The 18,013-nt window shown below is 52.0% G+C and overlaps 2 protein-coding genes across 3 annotated transcripts; both read left to right on the top strand.

Annotated features, from left to right (window-relative positions):
• The first annotated feature begins 1,942 nt into the window (after positions 1-1,942).
• Positions 1,943-7,457, top strand: rpz5 (rapunzel 5). The gene is made up of 2 exons (XM_030102949.1): positions 1,943-2,023; positions 4,664-7,457. Exon 2 carries the CDS (start codon positions 4,727-4,729, stop codon positions 5,906-5,908), a length of 1,182 nt encoding a protein of 393 aa, XP_029958809.1. The 5' UTR covers positions 1,943-2,023; positions 4,664-4,726; the 3' UTR covers positions 5,909-7,457.
• Positions 7,458-7,993: 536 nt separating this feature from the next.
• On the top strand, positions 7,994-14,250 carry rpz4 (rapunzel 4). Of its 2 annotated transcripts, XM_030102951.1 has the most exons (4): positions 7,994-8,143; positions 12,082-12,153; positions 12,232-13,445; positions 13,598-14,249. In XM_030102951.1, exon 3 carries the CDS (start codon positions 12,251-12,253, stop codon positions 13,427-13,429), a length of 1,179 nt encoding a protein of 392 aa, XP_029958811.1. In that variant the 5' UTR covers positions 7,994-8,143; positions 12,082-12,153; positions 12,232-12,250; the 3' UTR covers positions 13,430-13,445; positions 13,598-14,249. The 2 variants fall into 2 exon arrangements, with proteins under 2 accessions (XP_029958811.1, XP_029958810.1); XM_030102950.1 differs by having other exon boundaries at positions 12,232-14,250.
• Positions 14,251-18,013: the final 3,763 nt, after the last annotated feature.

Below are 18,013 nucleotides of genomic sequence, written 5' to 3'. Positions count from 1 at the left end.
GGTGATGCGGGGCAGTGTTGAATGATGTGGAGTGACGTGGAGTGATGTGGAGTGACGCGGGGTGATGTGGGGTGATGTATAGTGATGTGGGGTGATGTGGAGTGATGTATAGTGATGTGGGGTGATGTGGAGTGATGTGGAGTGATGTGGGGTGATGTGGAGTGAGGCAAGGTGATGTGGGGTGATGTGGAGTGATGTGGAGTGATGTGGAGTGATGTGCGGTGATGTGGAGAGATGTATAGTGATGTGGGGTGATGTATAGTGATGTGGGGTGATGTGGAGTGATGTGGAGTGATGTGCGGTGATGTGGAGAGATGTATAGTGATGTGGGGTGATGTATAGTGATGTGGGGTGATGTGGAGTGATGTATAGTGATGTGGGGTGATGTGGGGTGATGTATAGTGATGTGGGGGGATGTGGAGTGATGTATAGTGATGTGGGGTGATGTGGAGTGATGTATAGTGATGTGGGGTGATGTGGAGTGATGTGGGGTGATGTGGAGTGATGTGGGGTGATGTGGAGTGATGTGGAGTGATGTGAGGTGATGTGGGGTTATGTGGGGTGATGTGGAGTGATGGAGTGATAGGGGTCTGAGGACTGGAATTGGGAAACACAGCCTCCTATAGAGAAGCAAGACGGAGTTCAGTGAGCACAAAACTCTCCTCCTCCTCCTCCTCCTCCTCCTCCTCCTCCTCCTCCTCCTCCTCCTCCTCCCCTCTGGCCTCTGCTGATGAGCTCAGGTGTATTTACAGAACCTGTTAGGCCACGCCCACTTGTGTTTTCCCACGGGAGTCGGCCACACCTCTTCTTTTTTTCCCAGCTGCCGTGTTTGTGTTCATGAATCCTGTAATCCGCTCCACTCGGCAGCTCGTCTGTCGGATGAGCCGGTTCCAGTTTCCAGGAAGTTCTCCATCGGTTGCCGAGCAGGATGGGCCGCCTCGCCGGGCGCCGGAGCTCTGGACTGCTGGACTGTCCCGCAGCTGCAGTGAGAGGATGTGCTGTGGAGTGCATTGCATGGTGGGTAATAAACAAACAGGGTCAACAACATGAATCAGAAGAGAGAGAGTGGAAACTGCCTGGAGGTCAGAGGTCAGAGGAGAAGTGACAGCTTCCACCTGGCATGGGAATTCGTCTCAGCCGATCTGGTTCCACCGCTGCACATGATGAACCAGGAACCGGCTCAGTTCTCCTGACAGCGAAATGCCAAACGGAGAACTCGGAGAACACGGAGCGTCCTGCCCCATCCTTCAGCTCGGAGAACACGGAATGTCCTGCATCTGGCGTGACGGAGCGACCCTCACACAGGCTCTGCGTTTCCCCCTGAAGCGGTTTCCATGGAAACGGCTTCGGTCGCCTCCCTCTGAGCAACTCGGGGTTTTTTCACGACGTCACACAGGCCGGGGGAGCCAGTGCCGTCGCCATGGCGACCACCTCTGAGCCACAACAAGAGGGGGTTTGTCCACTTTCAGGACCGGGCGCCCTCTTTGTTCCTCACACACACACACACACACACACACACACACACACACACACACACACACACACTCAGAGGAACCAGCTCTGTGGTTTTCCCAGGGTGCACGGCGGCCGGCACGGCGCAGTGTTTACAGGATGTTATCTGTCTCAGCGCCGGCCCCCCCATCACCCCTCACTGGGCCTTCTGGAGGAGGAATGCTGGAGCGATGGAGGAGTTCCAAAGGGGAGTGACAGGGGGGGGGGGGGGTTGAGAAAGAGAGAGAGGGAGAGAGAGAGAGGGAGGGGGTAAGAGAGAGGGAGAGAGAGAGAGGGAGGGGGTGAGAATGAGAGAGAGAGAGAGAGACTGAGAGAGAGAGAGAGAGACAGGGGAGAGAGACAGAGAGAGGGAGGGAGGGAGATAGAAGGGGGGAGGGGGAGAGAGGGAGGGAGGGAGAGAGAGAGAGGGAGGGAGTATATCTCTCGCTCCTGGGGAGGCTGCTGCTCACTGGCACAGCTGGACTGCTGGTTACTGGACTTTAGCCTCTCTGGATATTTAACTCCCAAAAAGGTGAGTTTTTCCCTTTAATTCAACATTTTTTTTCCATTTTTTCTCAAACATCTTCATCACTGTGACCCTGGAGCAAAGAGAGGAAAGTTAAAAATGTGTTTCAGTTTTCAGACTTTGATTTTGAAGATTGCTGGGCTGTTTTTAAATGCCTGAGAAGAGCGGAATTCTGTATTTCCAAAATAAAAGCCCCTGTGTGAGGATGTTGTGTCTTGATTGTGTGGATCTGCTAAAGCTGCATAAGGAGCTGAACAGAGCTGAAGGACAGAGTTTGATCTGTGAGACTCGCCTTGTTTTCTGCCTTCTTCTTCCTCTTCTTCTCACTTTGGCTGCTGTAAAAAACAATCTTCTTTTTTTCTTTTTTTGCTAAACATGAGAAAATTTATCCAAACACAAACCACAAGATAAGCCCTCAGTGAGTGTTCTGTGTCTTTCTGAGTTTTGTTCTGTATTTTCCAGTGGTACACAAGTTGAGTTTGTCGTTGTGGAATTTAAAATAACGGATCTGAATGTTGGCATTTTGTGGAAATGGCAGGATTGTGTAAGAAAGAGCCGTGATGGCATGTGACTGAACAGAAAAGTCAATCTAATTAGCGGCGTGATAGGAAAGGCTGTAAAATGACACCACTGATCTCATCACTGCAGCAATCAGCCGGAAGAACTTCTGTCCAGAACGGCTGCTTTTAGACAAAAACATCAAGACGTTCGCTGAAAAGAGGCAGAAAGGCTCATTATGTTAATGAACAAGTGCAGCAGTGGAGGGGGGGGAGGGGGAGGAGGTGGAGGAGGGGGAGGAGGTGGGGGTTTCTGCTCCCACACTCTGGGTGTGCCGGTCCGGAGCTGGATCTGGACTCCAGGGAGAAGGGAACAAGTTTGCTCATTCCTCCTGAGACTCTTTAACTGGCTATCAAAGCGGTTTCCCGGTCCGGGCTCACTGTCTGGTTCTGACCATCTGTGTTTGGTTTGGAAGAAAAACCCCAGAGCGGCGCGTTACCCAACCCTGCGCTCATGAGCACACACGGCCTGTTTGGTATTTGCTCTGTTCTTCCATCCATCCGTGAGCGGCTCGCCGTGCCGATGCCACCCGGTCCCCGTCATCCGCCCGGGCCCAGAGGGTGTGGCCTGAAACCCGAGGCCGACGTGCGCCGACATGCCCCGCCGCTGGCTCCGCTGTCAGGCCTGTTTGTCAGGAAAACGTCTTCCTGGGAAAAACGATATCAATGCAGCTCGAAATGGCCCAAAGTCTTCCTCTGAGACCTCAGAAGCAGGACTCTGGTCCACATTGAAGGCAGGAAGTCAGACCTGGTCTGGAGCATGTTGGAATCCAGCAGGGCTGAACTTTGACTCCAGTTCTGTTGAGAATCCTCATAGACAGAATTTCTAGGTGCAGCCGGGAGCTGGAGGGGGTCTGGTTCAGAGACCAGGAGCTGGAGGGGGTCTGGTTCAGGGACCAGGAGCTGGAGGGGGTCTGGTTCAGGGACCAGGAGCTGGAGGGGGTCTGGTTCAGGGACCAGGGGCCGGAGGGGGTCTGGTTCAGGGACCAGGGGCCGGAGGGGGTCTGGTTCAGGGACCAGGGGCCGGAGGGGATCCGGTTTGGTAACCACAGGATTTCATCTCTGCTTTTTGCAGATGATGTTGTCCTGTTGGTTCCATGGAACCTGGACCATCATGCACTGGGGCATTTTGCAGTCGAGTGTGAAGTGATGGGGATGAGGATCAGATCCTCTAGATCCGAGGCCCTGGTCCTGGACCAGAAGAAGGTGGTCTATTCTCTCCAGGTCGGTGGAGAGACTCTGGCCCTAGTGGATTAGTTCTAGTATCTCAGGGTCTTGTTCTCGGGTGGAGGAAGGGTGGAGGAGGCTGACAGGGGGGTGGAGCAGCAGCTGTGATCAGTCGTTTTGGTCCGTTGAGGTGAAGAAGGAGCTGAAAGGAGAAGCTCTGGATATACCGGTCAGTCTATGTTCTCCCCTCACCTCTGGTCAGGAGCTCTGGGTCGGTATCCTCTTTGTACTGGGGCTGGACGCTGCCTTAGAGACAGGGGGAGGAGCTACATCACCAACGGGCAGAGCTACGCCACCAGGGTGGAGCTCGGAGTAGAGCCGCTCCACATCCAAAGGAGCAGCTGAGGAGGCTCAGCATCTGTTTGGGACGCCTCCCTGAGGAGGAGTCCTGGACATGTCCCACCAGGAGGAGGACCCGGGGAGACTCAGGACACTCCGGAGGGACTATGTCTCTGGGCTGGACTGGGAACGCCTCAGGAAGAGCAGGAAGAAGAGTCTGGGGACATGAAGTCTAGGGACAAAAAGTCTGGGGACAGGAGGTCTGGGGACAGGAGGTCTGGGGACAGAAAGTCTGGGGACAAAGAGGTCTGGGGAGAAGAGGTCTGGAGAGAGGAGGTCTGGGCATCCTTGCGTAGACTGCTGCTCCCACAACCCGGTCCCGGATAAGCAGTAGAAAATGGATGGATGGATGGATGGATGGATGAATGCATGGATGCATGGATGGATGGATGGATGGTCCAAAGCGAGAGCCACGTAGCTTAAAATGGTCCAAAGCAAGAACCGCGTAGCTGATGGTCCAAAGCGAGAGCTTCCTGTAATGTCATCTAGTCCTGAACAGGTTTCATGTTTCTTCTGCTTTCAGGCACCAGCAGAGTCTCTGGAAAAGTCTTTAGATTAGCTGGTGTGAAAAGACTCGAACTCGACGATGAACAGCGTGGCGGACTGGCTGCTCCAGAACAGGGACAAGATCGAGAAGGGCGTGGAGATCATGGGGCAGGCCTCCGAGGTGCTGGCGTCCACCGTGGGCCAGCTCCACCCGGTCCTGGAGGCCGTCTTCATGGCCTCGGCCGAGCTGCTCAACAACCCCGATGGCAAAGAGGCGCGCTACCTGACGCAGCAGTTCGAGCAGGTCAACCGGCAGCTGGAGGGGATCCAGGACGAGATCGATAAGATCGCCCTGGAGCTGCAGAGGACGTCCATGAACAAGCAGAACTTCGACCGTGAGGCGCAGATGGTCAGCCAGTACGAGAAGTTCCAGGATTTTGTCAACGCCAAGCCCAAGTTCAAGGAGAAGAAGATGGAAAAGTTCCTGAGCCACTACGAGAACACCGACGCCGACTTGAACCTGGACGCCCTCTACAATGCCGTCATGGGCCAGAACACCGCAGGGGATCCCATGCTGGACACGGTGGTTGCCACGGAGGAGAGGAGCCGCAGGGCGGTGGAGGACTTCTGCGCCCGGCTGAAGAAGCTCTTCGTGGTGGGCATCATCGCCGTCATGGGCCACACCGCCCTGAAGGACGGCGCCGTCGGGGAGGAGATGGTGAAGAAGTGGCAGCAGCGCATGGAGGATGTGGAGAAGCGGATGAAAGCGGCCGTAGACGAGTGCACGGAGAAATTTGCTGATCAGGCCAAGCAGGACTTGGAGCACCTGCTCCAGGACAGTCCCGGCGCCGCGGACCAGGAGCTTGCCAACTCGCTCCTGGACACGCTGGTCAAGAAGTACGACTGGGTGAAGTGGTCCATCAGGGCCTTCAGCGACCGGGAACGCTTCTTCTTCTTCAACTGGCTGGCCGGAAAGAAGTACCACGGGAGCGGCGGCGCCAACTGGTTCGACATCCTGACCAAGAACGGCATCAAGGTGGTGGTCTCCTTCTGCGTGGACCCCAAGCCCATCAACAAGAGGGAGATCCAGGAGCAGATCGAGCAGCAGAAGCTGAAGGGGAACATGATGGCGGTGGCGCTGGCGCTCAACAAGAGCTTCCCCGACTGCCTGGTCCACGCCGTCAGCCACTACAAGGTGGTGGTGGAGACCAACAACTTCCACGAGGACTGCTACTACTACGGCAAGCAAAAACGAGCCTACCTGTGCATCCACTCGCAGTAGGCCGACCGAGGACCGCTCCGACTCCACCCGGTCTCCCGGTGCATCCACCCACCGTAGGCCAACCGAGGACCGCTCCTACCCCGGGGGACACCACCCGGTTAATCCACCCGCAGTAGGCTGACCCACCCACGCAGTGCTGAAACAGAAATCATGAATGTTTTGAACAGAGACTTGAACAAATGAAATAACTCAACTATAGAAATGATCTAGGCTGTCAGAGTTAATCGCATTAATCGCGATTAATTAATGTAAGGTTTGTTTTTAATAATCATAATCAATGACGTGATTAGGGCTGAGATCTTCTTCTTTTTGTTCCATTTCAAAACTGTATTTGGTGTAGATGTACTAAATTTGTCTACATGATGCTTTAATTTAAAGGAAAATCCAAAAAGTTCAAAATGGAAATTCTTTCAATAACTCCAGCAATTTCAGCGGTTAATTCTAATCTGATTGATTTGAACCAATGCCGGTGAATTCTGCTTGACGCAGCATTCACTGAGATTGGTTGTATTTGAAATAAATGTTGAAATTGCAGCAGTGGAACTTCCTGATTGGACTGATAAAAGTTTCACATCATGGACATAAAACTGCCTTGAAATGCAAAACAACAGAATTTTAAACATACAATTCAAAACTAGAGTGATTATGCGATTAATCGCGATTAAGAAAATTAATCTTTTGACAGCCTGTAGTAATGATTCCTGAATATCTGGGTTGATGTGTAATCTGCTCCGTCTGGGCTTTGGTTTTTACAATGACTTTAATTTTGAAAGATTTTCGTCTGTTCTTGCGTTTCGACCTCAGAGACGTTCTTCGGCTTTGGCTTCATGATTTAATCTTCGTCCTGTTGGAAATCACTCGGGCTGGACAACGCCACCGCCGTACAGCAGAGAAACCGAAGCTACAAGAAGACATGCTAACAGCTATCTGTGAACGCCGCTAAATCTCACAACATTAAAGATGTTGATGGAGAAAACATGAAAATGTGATGGAGTTTAAAGATTATCCTTCATTCCTGACTCAGTTGACTAGTTTAGGTTTAGTTCCAATAGCAATCCATCATTTATTCGTGCAGTTAGCGCTTTGCAAACATTAAGCTAGTGAGCGATACGTCAGTCAGTTGCATGCTAGTGGCTGGGTTGCGCTCGCTGTTAGCATTAGCATTAGCCAAAGCTTTTGTGAGTCGCTGCTATTCAGTTCTTGTTTACAGAAGTATGTAAAATGCCCCGCCCCCCCCATTAGCTTCCATCCACAGGAACTTAAATTAGCATTAGCATTTCTGACAATGCGGCTGGGCCTCTAAACTCCTGTTTACTGGAGGTTAGGGTCATTGAGTTTCATTAGCAGTTAGCTTCTTTTTAGCGTCTCGCTGGTTCTCGCCTGGACAGATTGATGTAAACACTACGACGAGGCGGCGGCGGCGGCGGTCCACGGCTTCCGGTGCAATACTCAGCATTCAGGTCTGCAGGGCGGCTGTTCAGCCAATCAATCACTTCAAGAGGCTTTTATTTTGTATATTTTACTTTAATAAACAAAATGAATGAATGAATGTGAACGTTTCTCTGTCGTCTTTACTGTGAATCCCAGACGAAGAGTTTCTGGAAATCCACGTCAGAGAGCTGGAGCTGGGCCCGGTCAGTACTCCCATCAAAGTATTAGTTACTTTAACTACATGTAATGAAGCAGCAGCATGAAGTTCAGCTGCTTTACTGAAATATGGACAACCTGCTAAAAATGATGCAGAATCAGAGACGCGAGCGCTGAATTTACAGCCACAGTCAAGAGGAAGATGCTCTAAGACCCTGAGTCAGCCGGTTCTGACGGTTCTCAGCTGGATGGATGAAATACTCTACAGGTGTAATGTTACCTTTCAGAAGAAAAGTCACAGAAATTTGACTTCAACGGTAATTTTACAGTAATCTGAGTATGAATACTTTATTGTGAATCTCTTCTTGTGAACACATTAAAAGTGTGGTTGTGAAAGGCTGGTCCTGGCGGGTGGAACCAGAGGAGTTCCTGTTTGATCAGCGGGAGTCGCCTGTTCTTTTCTCTTCTCTGCACAACGTCAACCCATATCAACCTAACGACATTTTTAAAGGCCGGGTGCGCGCGCACAACGGGTGTGTGCGCGCGTGTGCGCGCGCGAATGGGTGCGCCTCCCTGAGAGAGTCACGTGACCAAAGGCAAACAGTCCGAACTGCGCGAGAGTTTCTTCCGCAAACTTTTATCCAAGAGGTGAGTGTGTTTCTGCTCTGAACGCTTCATGGTCAACACACACACACGCACATACACACACACGCACACACACGGACACACGGATCAGCGCGCGCTGTTCGATAGAAGTGATCAGGCGGATTACATAACAGGCTGCGGCTCTGTCGCTCCTTTTCTCCGCTTTAAGCGCAAAGTTGCGCAGAAGTTGTTTTAAACCGTAGAAGTTCTCCCTCTGCTCAGCGCGTGTTCGGGTCAAAGGTCGCCTTTTAGAGCAGTTTTAAGTGTTTTTCGTGAATCCCGGAGTTTTTCTGGGCGTTGGTCGCCTGTCAGTCCGCCTCCGGTGCGGCTTTCTTCCGGGAAGTGCGTAAAAACGGCCCCGCTGTGGAGGAGGCTCCGCGGCGGCCCGATGTTTGTTTGTTTGTTTATAATCTGAGGTCAGGGGGGACAGCCTCCTCCAGCTATCAGATGAAGAGTGTGTGTGTGTGTGTGTGTGTGTGTGTGTGTGTGTGTGTGTGTGTGTTCTCGTATTTCTATCCTTGTTGGGGCCAAATGTCCCCACAAGGATAGCAAAACGTGAAACGACGTGCCTTGTGGGGACCTTTTTCCGGTCCTAAGTAGGAGAAACAGTGTTTTCTTGACCATGTTGTTGTTACTGAAAAAAGTAAAAGTGCAAAAACATTTCTTTAGGGTTAGGCTTTATTGTGGTGTGGGTTAGGGTTAGGGTAAGGGTCAGGGTTAGGGGCTAGACATGAATGGGAGTCAATGGAAGGTCCCCACAAGGATAGAAATACGAGACTGTGTGTGTGTGTGTGTGTGTGTGTGTGTGTGTGTGTGTGTGTGTGTGTGTGTGTGTGAGAGAGAGAGAGAGAGAGATTGTCCATCCACACTTATCTCTCTGTTTTCTGAATTAAATGGAGTTTGTTCACTTTATTGTCACTTTACAGCTGAGCGCCACAGCAGAGCTTATTAAATACCATAAAGCCTTCTTCAGTCCAGGATGTAAACTGTGTGTTCAGGTGAACCTCCTCCACCAGCCTGAGCCGATGCTCCGTCACCTCCGTCAGTCCACACTGATGGAGGCGTGTTGCATCGTGCAGTGTAGCTTCTGTCCACACACTCGACTGTGTGAGGTGAGACCAAAGGACCAGCTGACAGTATCAGTCAGGCTTTAATCAGTTTTAGCATGTAGCATGTAGCATCACTGGCGTGTGAACCCTGAAACTCTTTAGCATGTAGCATAGCATGACTGGCGTGTGAGCCTGTATCTCTTTAGCATGTAGCACCACTGGTATGTGTGCCTTGAAACTCTTTAGCATGTAGCATGTAGCATCGCTGGTGTGTGTGCCTTGAAACTCTTTAGCATGTAGCATGTAGCATCGCTGGTGTGTGTGCCTTGAAACTCTTTAGCATGTAGCATGTAGCATTGCTGGTGTGTGTGCCTTGAAACTCTTTAGCATGTAGCATGTAGCATCGCTGGTGAGTGAGCCCTGGAACTCTTTAGCATGTAGCATGTAGCATTGCTGGTGTGTGTGCCTTGAAACTCTTTAGCATGTAGCATGTAGCATTGCTGGTGTGTGTGCCTTGAAACTCTTTAGCATGTAGCATGTAGCATCGCTGGTGTGTGAGTTCTGAAACTCTTTAGCATGTAGCATGACTGGTGTGTGAGCCTGTATCTTGTTAGCATGTAGCACCACTGGTATGTGAACCCTGAAACTCTTTAGCATGTAGCATGTAGCATCGCTAGCGTGTGAGCCCTGGAACTCTTTAGCATGTAGCATGGTTGGTGTGTGAACCTGGAAAACATTTAGCATGTAGCATTGTTGATGATGCTACATGCATGTTCTGAGGCTCAGCTGGTTGCCATGGAAACCCAGACGATGGATAAGTGATGTCAGCCGGTCGTCCCTCCTGCTGAGGTTGTTTCGTCTGACTGACGCAGAAAGATGGCGGCCTGCGGCGCAGTGGTTCAACTCCTGCTTTCAGATGTGTGTGTGTGTGTGTGTGTGTGTGTGTGTGTGTGTGTGTGTGTGTGTGTGTGTGTGTGTGTTTCATGCTGGAATTTCCAGAGTTAATAGAAAAATTGATTTCCACTTTTTCTTCAGGCTGAAGAAAGAGCTGATTTCTGGTTTCTAATGGATTCGCTGCGCAGCCCCTCCAGAAAGTCACTGAGGAACTGTGATTAATTCTGTTCAAACGCACTTTTCATCTGAAAACAAGGCCACCGTTTACAATCTGCTGCTGGAACCGTCGTCATGGAAACCTAATCCGACTCATTTTGTCCAGAATATGACCCCGCCCCCTTTTTTTCACAGTAAACTGATTTCCTCCCTAAATCAAACATTTCCAGCTGTAGAGGAGGCATGTCTGAACATGTCCACCGTCTGAGTCCGGCTCGGCGTCCCTCCATCGTTCCTGATTAGATTAAGATGTTCCACATGTCTGGTTCTCAAGGTGAACGGAGCGACGTGGTTTAATAACAGTCTGAAAGCTTCCTGCCTGGTTACTGCCGCAACAATCACACATCAATAATTCAACCTTCCGGACGGGAACCAGCAGTGGCGGTTCTCACAACAGGCGGAGCGGCTCCTCAAAGCCAGGAAGAACAGCGAGAGGCAGCGTCACACGGCGGTCCGTCAGCGAACACACTGGCACATCTGGGCCAACAGCTGGAGCAAAAGGGAGTGAAGGAGTTAAAAAAGGGCCTCGTTTCCATGGAAACGGTCCAAACGGAACCCGTTGTTTCAGCAAACTTTCACCTTTCATGGAAATGTAAAAAAAAAAACATGTATGTTGCCATGGAAACGGCAGAAACGCCAGTGTAGTTTTCATGTTGCTTATTTCTTATAAGGTATATTCTCCTCCTCCTGTTTTTGGGATTTCCCTCCGAGCGCTCCGGGGTCGTTAGCCTCCAGGGCAGACCGCAGATCGCGGGGCTGGGGGGCGTCTCAGTGGGCTGATTCCGGTTGTGGACTGTCCACCGGGCTGGGTTTGATGGCCCCGGCGGGAGTAAAGTAGCCGTTCATGCGGGCGCTGTTGATGCTGCGGTTGCCATGGAAGCCGTCATCCTTCATCTTCATGGTTCAGTCTGAAGGAAAGACTTTTAGATCCACTTATAAGGTGGTGAAACTGGCAGAGTCAGCAACGCCTCGGGGCTGAAGAGTCTGCAGATCATGTGAGACTAATGAGCTCCTCTGATCACAGCTCCTCTGATTCCTCTGATCACAGCTCCCCTGATTCCTCTGATCACAGCTCCCCTGATTCCTCTGATCACAGCTCCCCTGATTCCTCTGATCACAGCTCCTCTGATTCCTCTGATCACAGCTCCCCTGATTCCTCTGATCACAGCTCCCCTGATTCCTCTGATCACAGCTCCTCTGATTCCTCTGATCACAGCTCCCCTGATTCCTCTGATCACAGCTCCTCTGATTCCTCTGATCACAGCTCCTCTGATTCCTCTGATCACAGCTCCCCTGATTCCTCTGATCACAGCTCCCCTGATTCCTCTGATCACAGCTCCTCTGATTCCTCTGATCACAGCTCCCCTGATTCCTCTGATCACAGCTCCCCTGATTCCTCTGATCACAGCTCCTCTGATTCCTCTGATCACAGCTCCTCTGATTCCTCTGATCACAGCTCCCCTGATTCCTCTGATCACAGCTCCCCTGATTCCTCTGATCACAGCTCCTCTGATTCCTCTGATCACAGCTCCTCTGATTCCTCTGATCACAGCTCCTCTGATTCCTCTGATCACAGCTCCTCTGATTCCTCTGATTCCTCTGATCACGGCAGCAGATTCAGCAGCTGTTTCTGTCAGACGGAGTCGAGTCGTCTGCAGGTGCTGAACGGGAACAGGCCTCACCGGTCTGACGTCGGCGCCGGGCTCTGGTGTTGTTGACTCACCGGGTGTGGCCAACAGGCAGCTCTGAGTCTCACTCGGCTTTTCTCTCTGTCCTGATCAGCTGCGGCGCCGCGAGACGAGCGAAGAAGAAGACGAAGACGATAGCACAGTCCAGCTACACTGAAACCGAGCTGTAAGTTCTTCCTCGGCGTCCAGACGGTGTCTGGAGACGCCGCCTGTCGGTTCTCACCGTCTCAGCGTCTCGTTTCAGAGTCCGGACGGCAGCGGAGATGGCAAACCAGCTGGAGAGGCTCGTCGCCGAAAAGAAGGACGTGGTGGAGCACGTGATGGAGGTGTTCGAGCAGGGCGCCGAGGTGGTGGCCAGCATCGCAGGTGACCTCTTCCCCGTCTTCTCCATCGCCGCGCCCATCGTGATGCTGGCGCTGGACAACGTGGAGAGCAAGGAGGCCATCTTCATGAAGGAGCAGTTCCAGAAGGTCCGGGACCGCCTGGAGGTGATCTCTGAGGAGAACCGGCGCATCAACGACGAGATCAAGAAGAGCGGCGTGGACGCGGCGTACTTCTCCGTGGAGGAGAACATCACCAACCAGTTCAGGAAGTACATGGACATCCTCAACGCCAAGCCCAAGTTCCGGGAGGTGAAGAAGAAGCTGTTCCTGGAGCACTTCGCCAAAACCGGCGGCGACAAGAACCTGAACATGCTGTACAACGCCGTGACGGGCGAGAACTTCAGCGGCGAGTCCATCCTGGAGATCACCGTCAACTACGAGGAGAAGAGCCGGCGGCCGGTGGAGGACTTCTGCGCCCGGCTGAAGAAGCTGTTCTGCGTGGGGCTGATCGCGCTGCTGGGCCACGCCGCCCTGAAGGGCTACGAGGACGAGGACAAGGCGCTGCTGGAGGACTGGGGTCAGAAGATGAGCGCCGTGCAGCTGAGGATGGACGCCGCCGTCCAGGACTGCGTCCAGAGCTTCCCCAAGCAGGCCGAGCTGGACTGCCGGCGCCTGGTGAGGGACCGGCCCGACCTGACCGCCCAGCAGCTGGCCGACGCCCTGGTCCACGACCTCCGCCGCAAGTACGACTGGGTCAGCTGGTCGGCGCGGGTGTTCCGCTCGCCGTCCGGCCTGTTCTCCAGCAAGAAGGACTTCCACTGCCCCACCGGCAAGAGCCGCTTCCGGGTGCCGGCGTCCGACGACAAGCTGAACGTGTGGGTGTCCTACAGCGCCGCGCCGGCGCCGGTGGACCGGGGCGCCGTGCAGCAGCTCCTGCAGGCGCAGAGGAAGCTGGCGGTGGTGGGCGTGGCCGAGGCGCTGTTCGAGGCGCTGCCGGGAGACTGGGTGGTTCACAGCGTGAAGACCAGCAGGGACCTGGCCTGCGCCTGGAGCTTCCAGGACCTGGACCACTACTGGGAGGAACACAAGAACCTCCACGTCTGCGTCCACGCCGCCTGACGGCGCACGCCCCCACGTTCTCCGCTCCGAGGGAAGAACGCCGAGCAGAACCTCGCTCCCACGTTCCTCTCCGGCTCTATTTCCCAGACAGACGTTCCTCCAGAGACTTATTCGTCCAGAGAAGTTATTAAGAAATCAAAACAAAACTTCAACTGAAACTTTTAACAGCTTTTATTATGAAGAGCAAACAACAGCACAAGCCTGAACCCGAACCCTAAACCCTGAACCTGATCCTGAACCTCGAACCCTGAACCCGGACCCTGACCCCTGTGCCAGCTCTCTCGGGCGCCGCCTCTCGGACTCTGGAAGTTCTGGATAACACTAACAGTGTTTCCACCGGCCCTGCGCTACTCGACTCAACTCGGCTTGGTTCATCTCCATGGATACCGTTTTCAGTGGGCGGGGAAACGAATCACAAAGCATAAAAATGTCGGTACTTCGGGTATTGGATTTCACTTGAGATGCAGCTGGTCGCTGATTGGTCAGTGATTTTGACCAATCAGTGACCAGTATGTGTCTGACGTGTCATTTCCAGCCTGACTCGGCCCGACTCGGCCCTACTGTTGAACAGGGCCGAAAACCGACCCGGGTTGCGGTAAAGCGGGCTGATGGAAACGCCCACAAGCGGAGCCGAGTCGAGTCGAGTCGAGTCGAGTCGAGTCGAGTCGAGTCGGGCCGGTGGAACAAACGTTCTGTTGCTGGTGGAGACTTCATGTTCTTCTCTTGTAGACCTGATAGATCAAATATTCTGATGTTCAAACTTTGCTTTTGTGTCTTTGGTGATGAAATAAATGATTTTCATGCAAAAAATGTTGGATTTTTCACTGCTTTCAGAATTTTAATTCGATGAATAAAGTCTGACAGAAGTTCTTCCTGAAGGTGAAGTTCATGAAACATTGATGTTTTTTTTTAATATACCTGCAAAAAAAAGCAACCAGGAAGGAACTCTTTAAACCAGGAACAGACGGTTGGTGACGAGCGACGGCTGGGACTCGAACCCTCCACAGGAAATGAACCTTGTTGTTGAACTGAATCCAGGCGGAATATTTGGGGCCCAGGATGGAGCCTTGGGGAACGCCTTCAGCCACATGAAGACCAGCAGATTCATCAGAAACCAGAAAGTTTCACAGCAGTTAAAGCAACACTAAGGAACTTTCAGTTTTGGTTGATTTTGGCGGTGCCAGTGGACAAAGCGGTAGTGTTTTGCCTGAAGGAATACTACAGTTCCCATGAGGCCTAGCGCGTGGCGTGGTAAAATGCTGCTCCCGGTGGCGTGCTGTCGGACTGAACTCGCCGACATTTGTTTCCAGTGGCTGTGTGAAGGACGGATAGCGACGAGGTCATGAATCTAATGGTGGCTAAACAATGTTCTATCATGACGTGACGCACGCCGTAAAGCAGTCCGCACATGTGGAGTGTTTCAGTGAGCAGGGTTCCTCCCACCCTCCTCACAGCTGCTCAGTCCAAGTGAAGCAGTACTGACGCCCTCAGCCTGACAGAGGGTCATTCAGCTGGCTGTAAGTCGATGTATCATCACAAAAGATATTAAAATGTTTTATTAAGGTTGAAAAGTTCCTTAGTGTTGGTTTAAATTTTTCACATTTCAAATGTAGTTCCTGGAATTCTTTCTTTCTTTCTTTTTTTTTTAAACATCCCACCAGGGTCGCCAGGCCAGAGCAGTTGAGCAGCCGCTTGCCTTTGAGCAAAGCGACATGCTTCCCTGAACAGCAGGACTGAGATTGACTCCTGTTTGTCTCCTCGTCAGTTTGATTCACTGTGATGATGTGAAACGTTTCTTATCCTGTTGTGCTCAGATCCGGCAGAATCACAATACAGAATCGTAACAACATTCCTGCAGATGCACTGACGCCACTTTTTTAAAGGCCTGGGTCTCTGTTCATAGATCTACCAGATCTACGCTCCTCTTCTGACTCTTTCTGTGGTAAAAATAAAGTCAAGTGAGTTTTTGCTACAGCTGGGCCGTTAACGGCGGTAACGTGCTGCATTATCACAAGACTCTGATCGCGCAAGAAAAAAATGTCGCCGTTAATCTCTGCTTTTCAAAGTTGGGTCTGGGAGCTGGGTCTACATGCAAGCTATGAAATTCACTTTGAGATATTTTAGTGTGGCTGTCTGCCGGCTGAGCCTCAAAAAATCACACTCACGCTTTTTGTGGTGAAACACGCTCCATTCCTCATTATTTGCCAGAGTGAACTCCGCCGAATTATCAGAGAAATCCCAAGGAAAAGGCTGGTATGAGGCACAAACTGAAATAAGGAGCGCAAACATGGAAAAAAATGTAAGTGAAACTTAAATCGCGTGTTTTGCCGACGCAGCGTTTTGGCCCACTGGGTCTTTTTCAGGCGCTGAAAACACGCAAAACAAAGTACATTTCCCTTCAACACACAATCTGACTTAACAAAGGTCAGTACGAGGCTCAATTCGGCGTGACTGAATTTATCCTGTTTCTCATTTCTCTCTGCATATTTGAAAGTTTAGGAAATCAGCTCCTCAGTTGAAAGGATGCTGCACAGAGAAGGGAACGAATGATCCACACCGAGCGGCTGTGTTTCACTGGACTGCAGCATTTCAGCGTTCCATCACAGGATTCGTCCAACGGCCGCCCAGCCGCCCCTCCTGTCTGTGAAGAGCCGTTCCCTGCTCCCCCATCAGGAACGTCTCCGTCAGCTTCCTCAGAACAGAGGGAACCCAGTGCAGAACCGAGTGATGCGCTGGAGCAGTCGGTTCCTCTCAGCCGTGAACGACGGAATTCATCAGATCGCTCAAGGTTCCAGCAGGATTCAGGAGAACCCCGACAGTTTACAACGTCTGCTGATCTCCAGGTTGATGTGAATCTGCCGTGCGAGGCGTTGGACCGTCAGAGCTAGAATCTAGAACACAGAGAGAGGGAAGGAATGCCGGTTCTCTGGAAACAACCAGGTTCTCCGGAAACACCCAGTGTTCTCTGTCATTATGTGGTTGTGGCGTTCTATCTTCGGCCTGTTGACTGACTCATGAGTCGCAGCAGAGGAAGGAAGCGAGAGAAACCAGCAGCTTCCCTGAAATCCACTTTTAACGCTTCAGAGGTTCAGCTTCGCCCAAGAACCAGGAAGGTTCCTGATCCCCAGAAGACATTCACAAGACGTTCTGATGACAAGGACCAGTTCAGTCTTCTCCTGGGAAAAGTTTAACTTTTACAGTCAAAATCATGTAATTCTTCTGTTGGTCCACTAGGTGGTGCTAATGAAACCACACAGAAAAATACAGTAGAACATGAACAATGGGAGAACACAGAGAACAGTACAGTAGAACATTAAAGGAGGGGTATCATGCAAAATCCACTGTTTTGAGCTTTGTATAAAGCTATGGTGTCATTCCCCCATTGAAAAGACGCACGGAGTTGTTTCCTGAACCATTCACGCATATTTGAGCAATCCCTGAGTCTCCCCCTGGCAGCCATGTTGGACGCTGAAACGCTAGGTGCTGCACTGCTCCACCCATAATGCACTGCTCCGCCCCAGCTCTGATGTAGTCTGCCTCCTGCACAGCTCCTCCTGCACAGCTCGCTCCCCGCCCCTCTCCACTCTGAGGGGGCGTGTCTCTAAGCTGAGGAGCTTCTTAAAGAGACAGGGACTCATTTCCAGTGTCTGAGGCAGCCTGATGCAGAGGAACATTTGATTTAAGTTGTTTTTGACACATGCAGCTTTCACCTTCCAACTTTGGGCAAAGCTGTTGCTTGAGTGTGCTGCAGATTGATACTGAAGGGCGAAAAAACACCTGATACCCCCCTTTAACAACAGGAGGAGAGGTGGGAGGAGAGCTGGGCCTGGAGCTGGATGGAGCTGGATGGAGCTGGATGGAGCTGGATGGAGCTGGATGGAGCTGGATGGAGCTGGATCCCAGTCCGGGCTTTGAGAGAACTACACCTGTCTGACATCATCACAGGTCTTTATAAAGCCTGATTCTGAGACTGAGACTGAGACTGAGTCTGAGTCTGAGTCTGTCGTCCGTCTCCGCCTGACGTCCGTCTCCGCCTGACGTCCGTCTCCGCCCGGGTGTGCGGGCGCCGCCGCCGCTGATGGCCGAGGCGATGCTCTTCATGAGGCTGGAATTCGCCGTCCTGACAGAGGAGCATTGAGGCCGAGTCGTCAGGTGACCTCAGGAACGCAGGCAAACATCACGAGGGATCAGGAGGACGCTGTTCCAGCGGGCGGCGAGGGGGCGGGGCCAGGTCCATATGGAACGCAGCTCAGCGCTCACAATGCGTGGAAACAGAGATCCTGTGTAGGCAGCAGCTGATGGAATACTGTGGTTCAGCTTAATTCTCATTGTTTCAGGAGAATTCATTACGACACAAGCTAATGCTAATGCTAATGCTAATTTCCTGACTCAGGCTGCGTTCAGACCAGGACAGTCCTGGACTCGGTTCTCTTCTTCTTCACTCCTTGGTTTGCTTTGGTTCTCCATCACGCTTCCCTCCTGAGAACCGGACCGGACGGCTGGACGTGGTCCTGCAGTTCCTGCAGCGGCCGCTTGGAGGCGCCGTCACCCGAAACCAGCACTGAGCAGAGAGGAAGCAAAGCA

Source organism: Salarias fasciatus, chromosome 11 (assembly GCF_902148845.1).
Source record: "Salarias fasciatus chromosome 11, fSalaFa1.1, whole genome shotgun sequence".
Lineage (NCBI taxonomy): Eukaryota > Metazoa > Chordata > Actinopteri > Blenniiformes > Blenniidae > Salarias > Salarias fasciatus.
The sequence above is the reverse complement of the archived record's forward strand: the minus strand, read 5'-3'. Positions and strand labels throughout refer to the sequence as shown.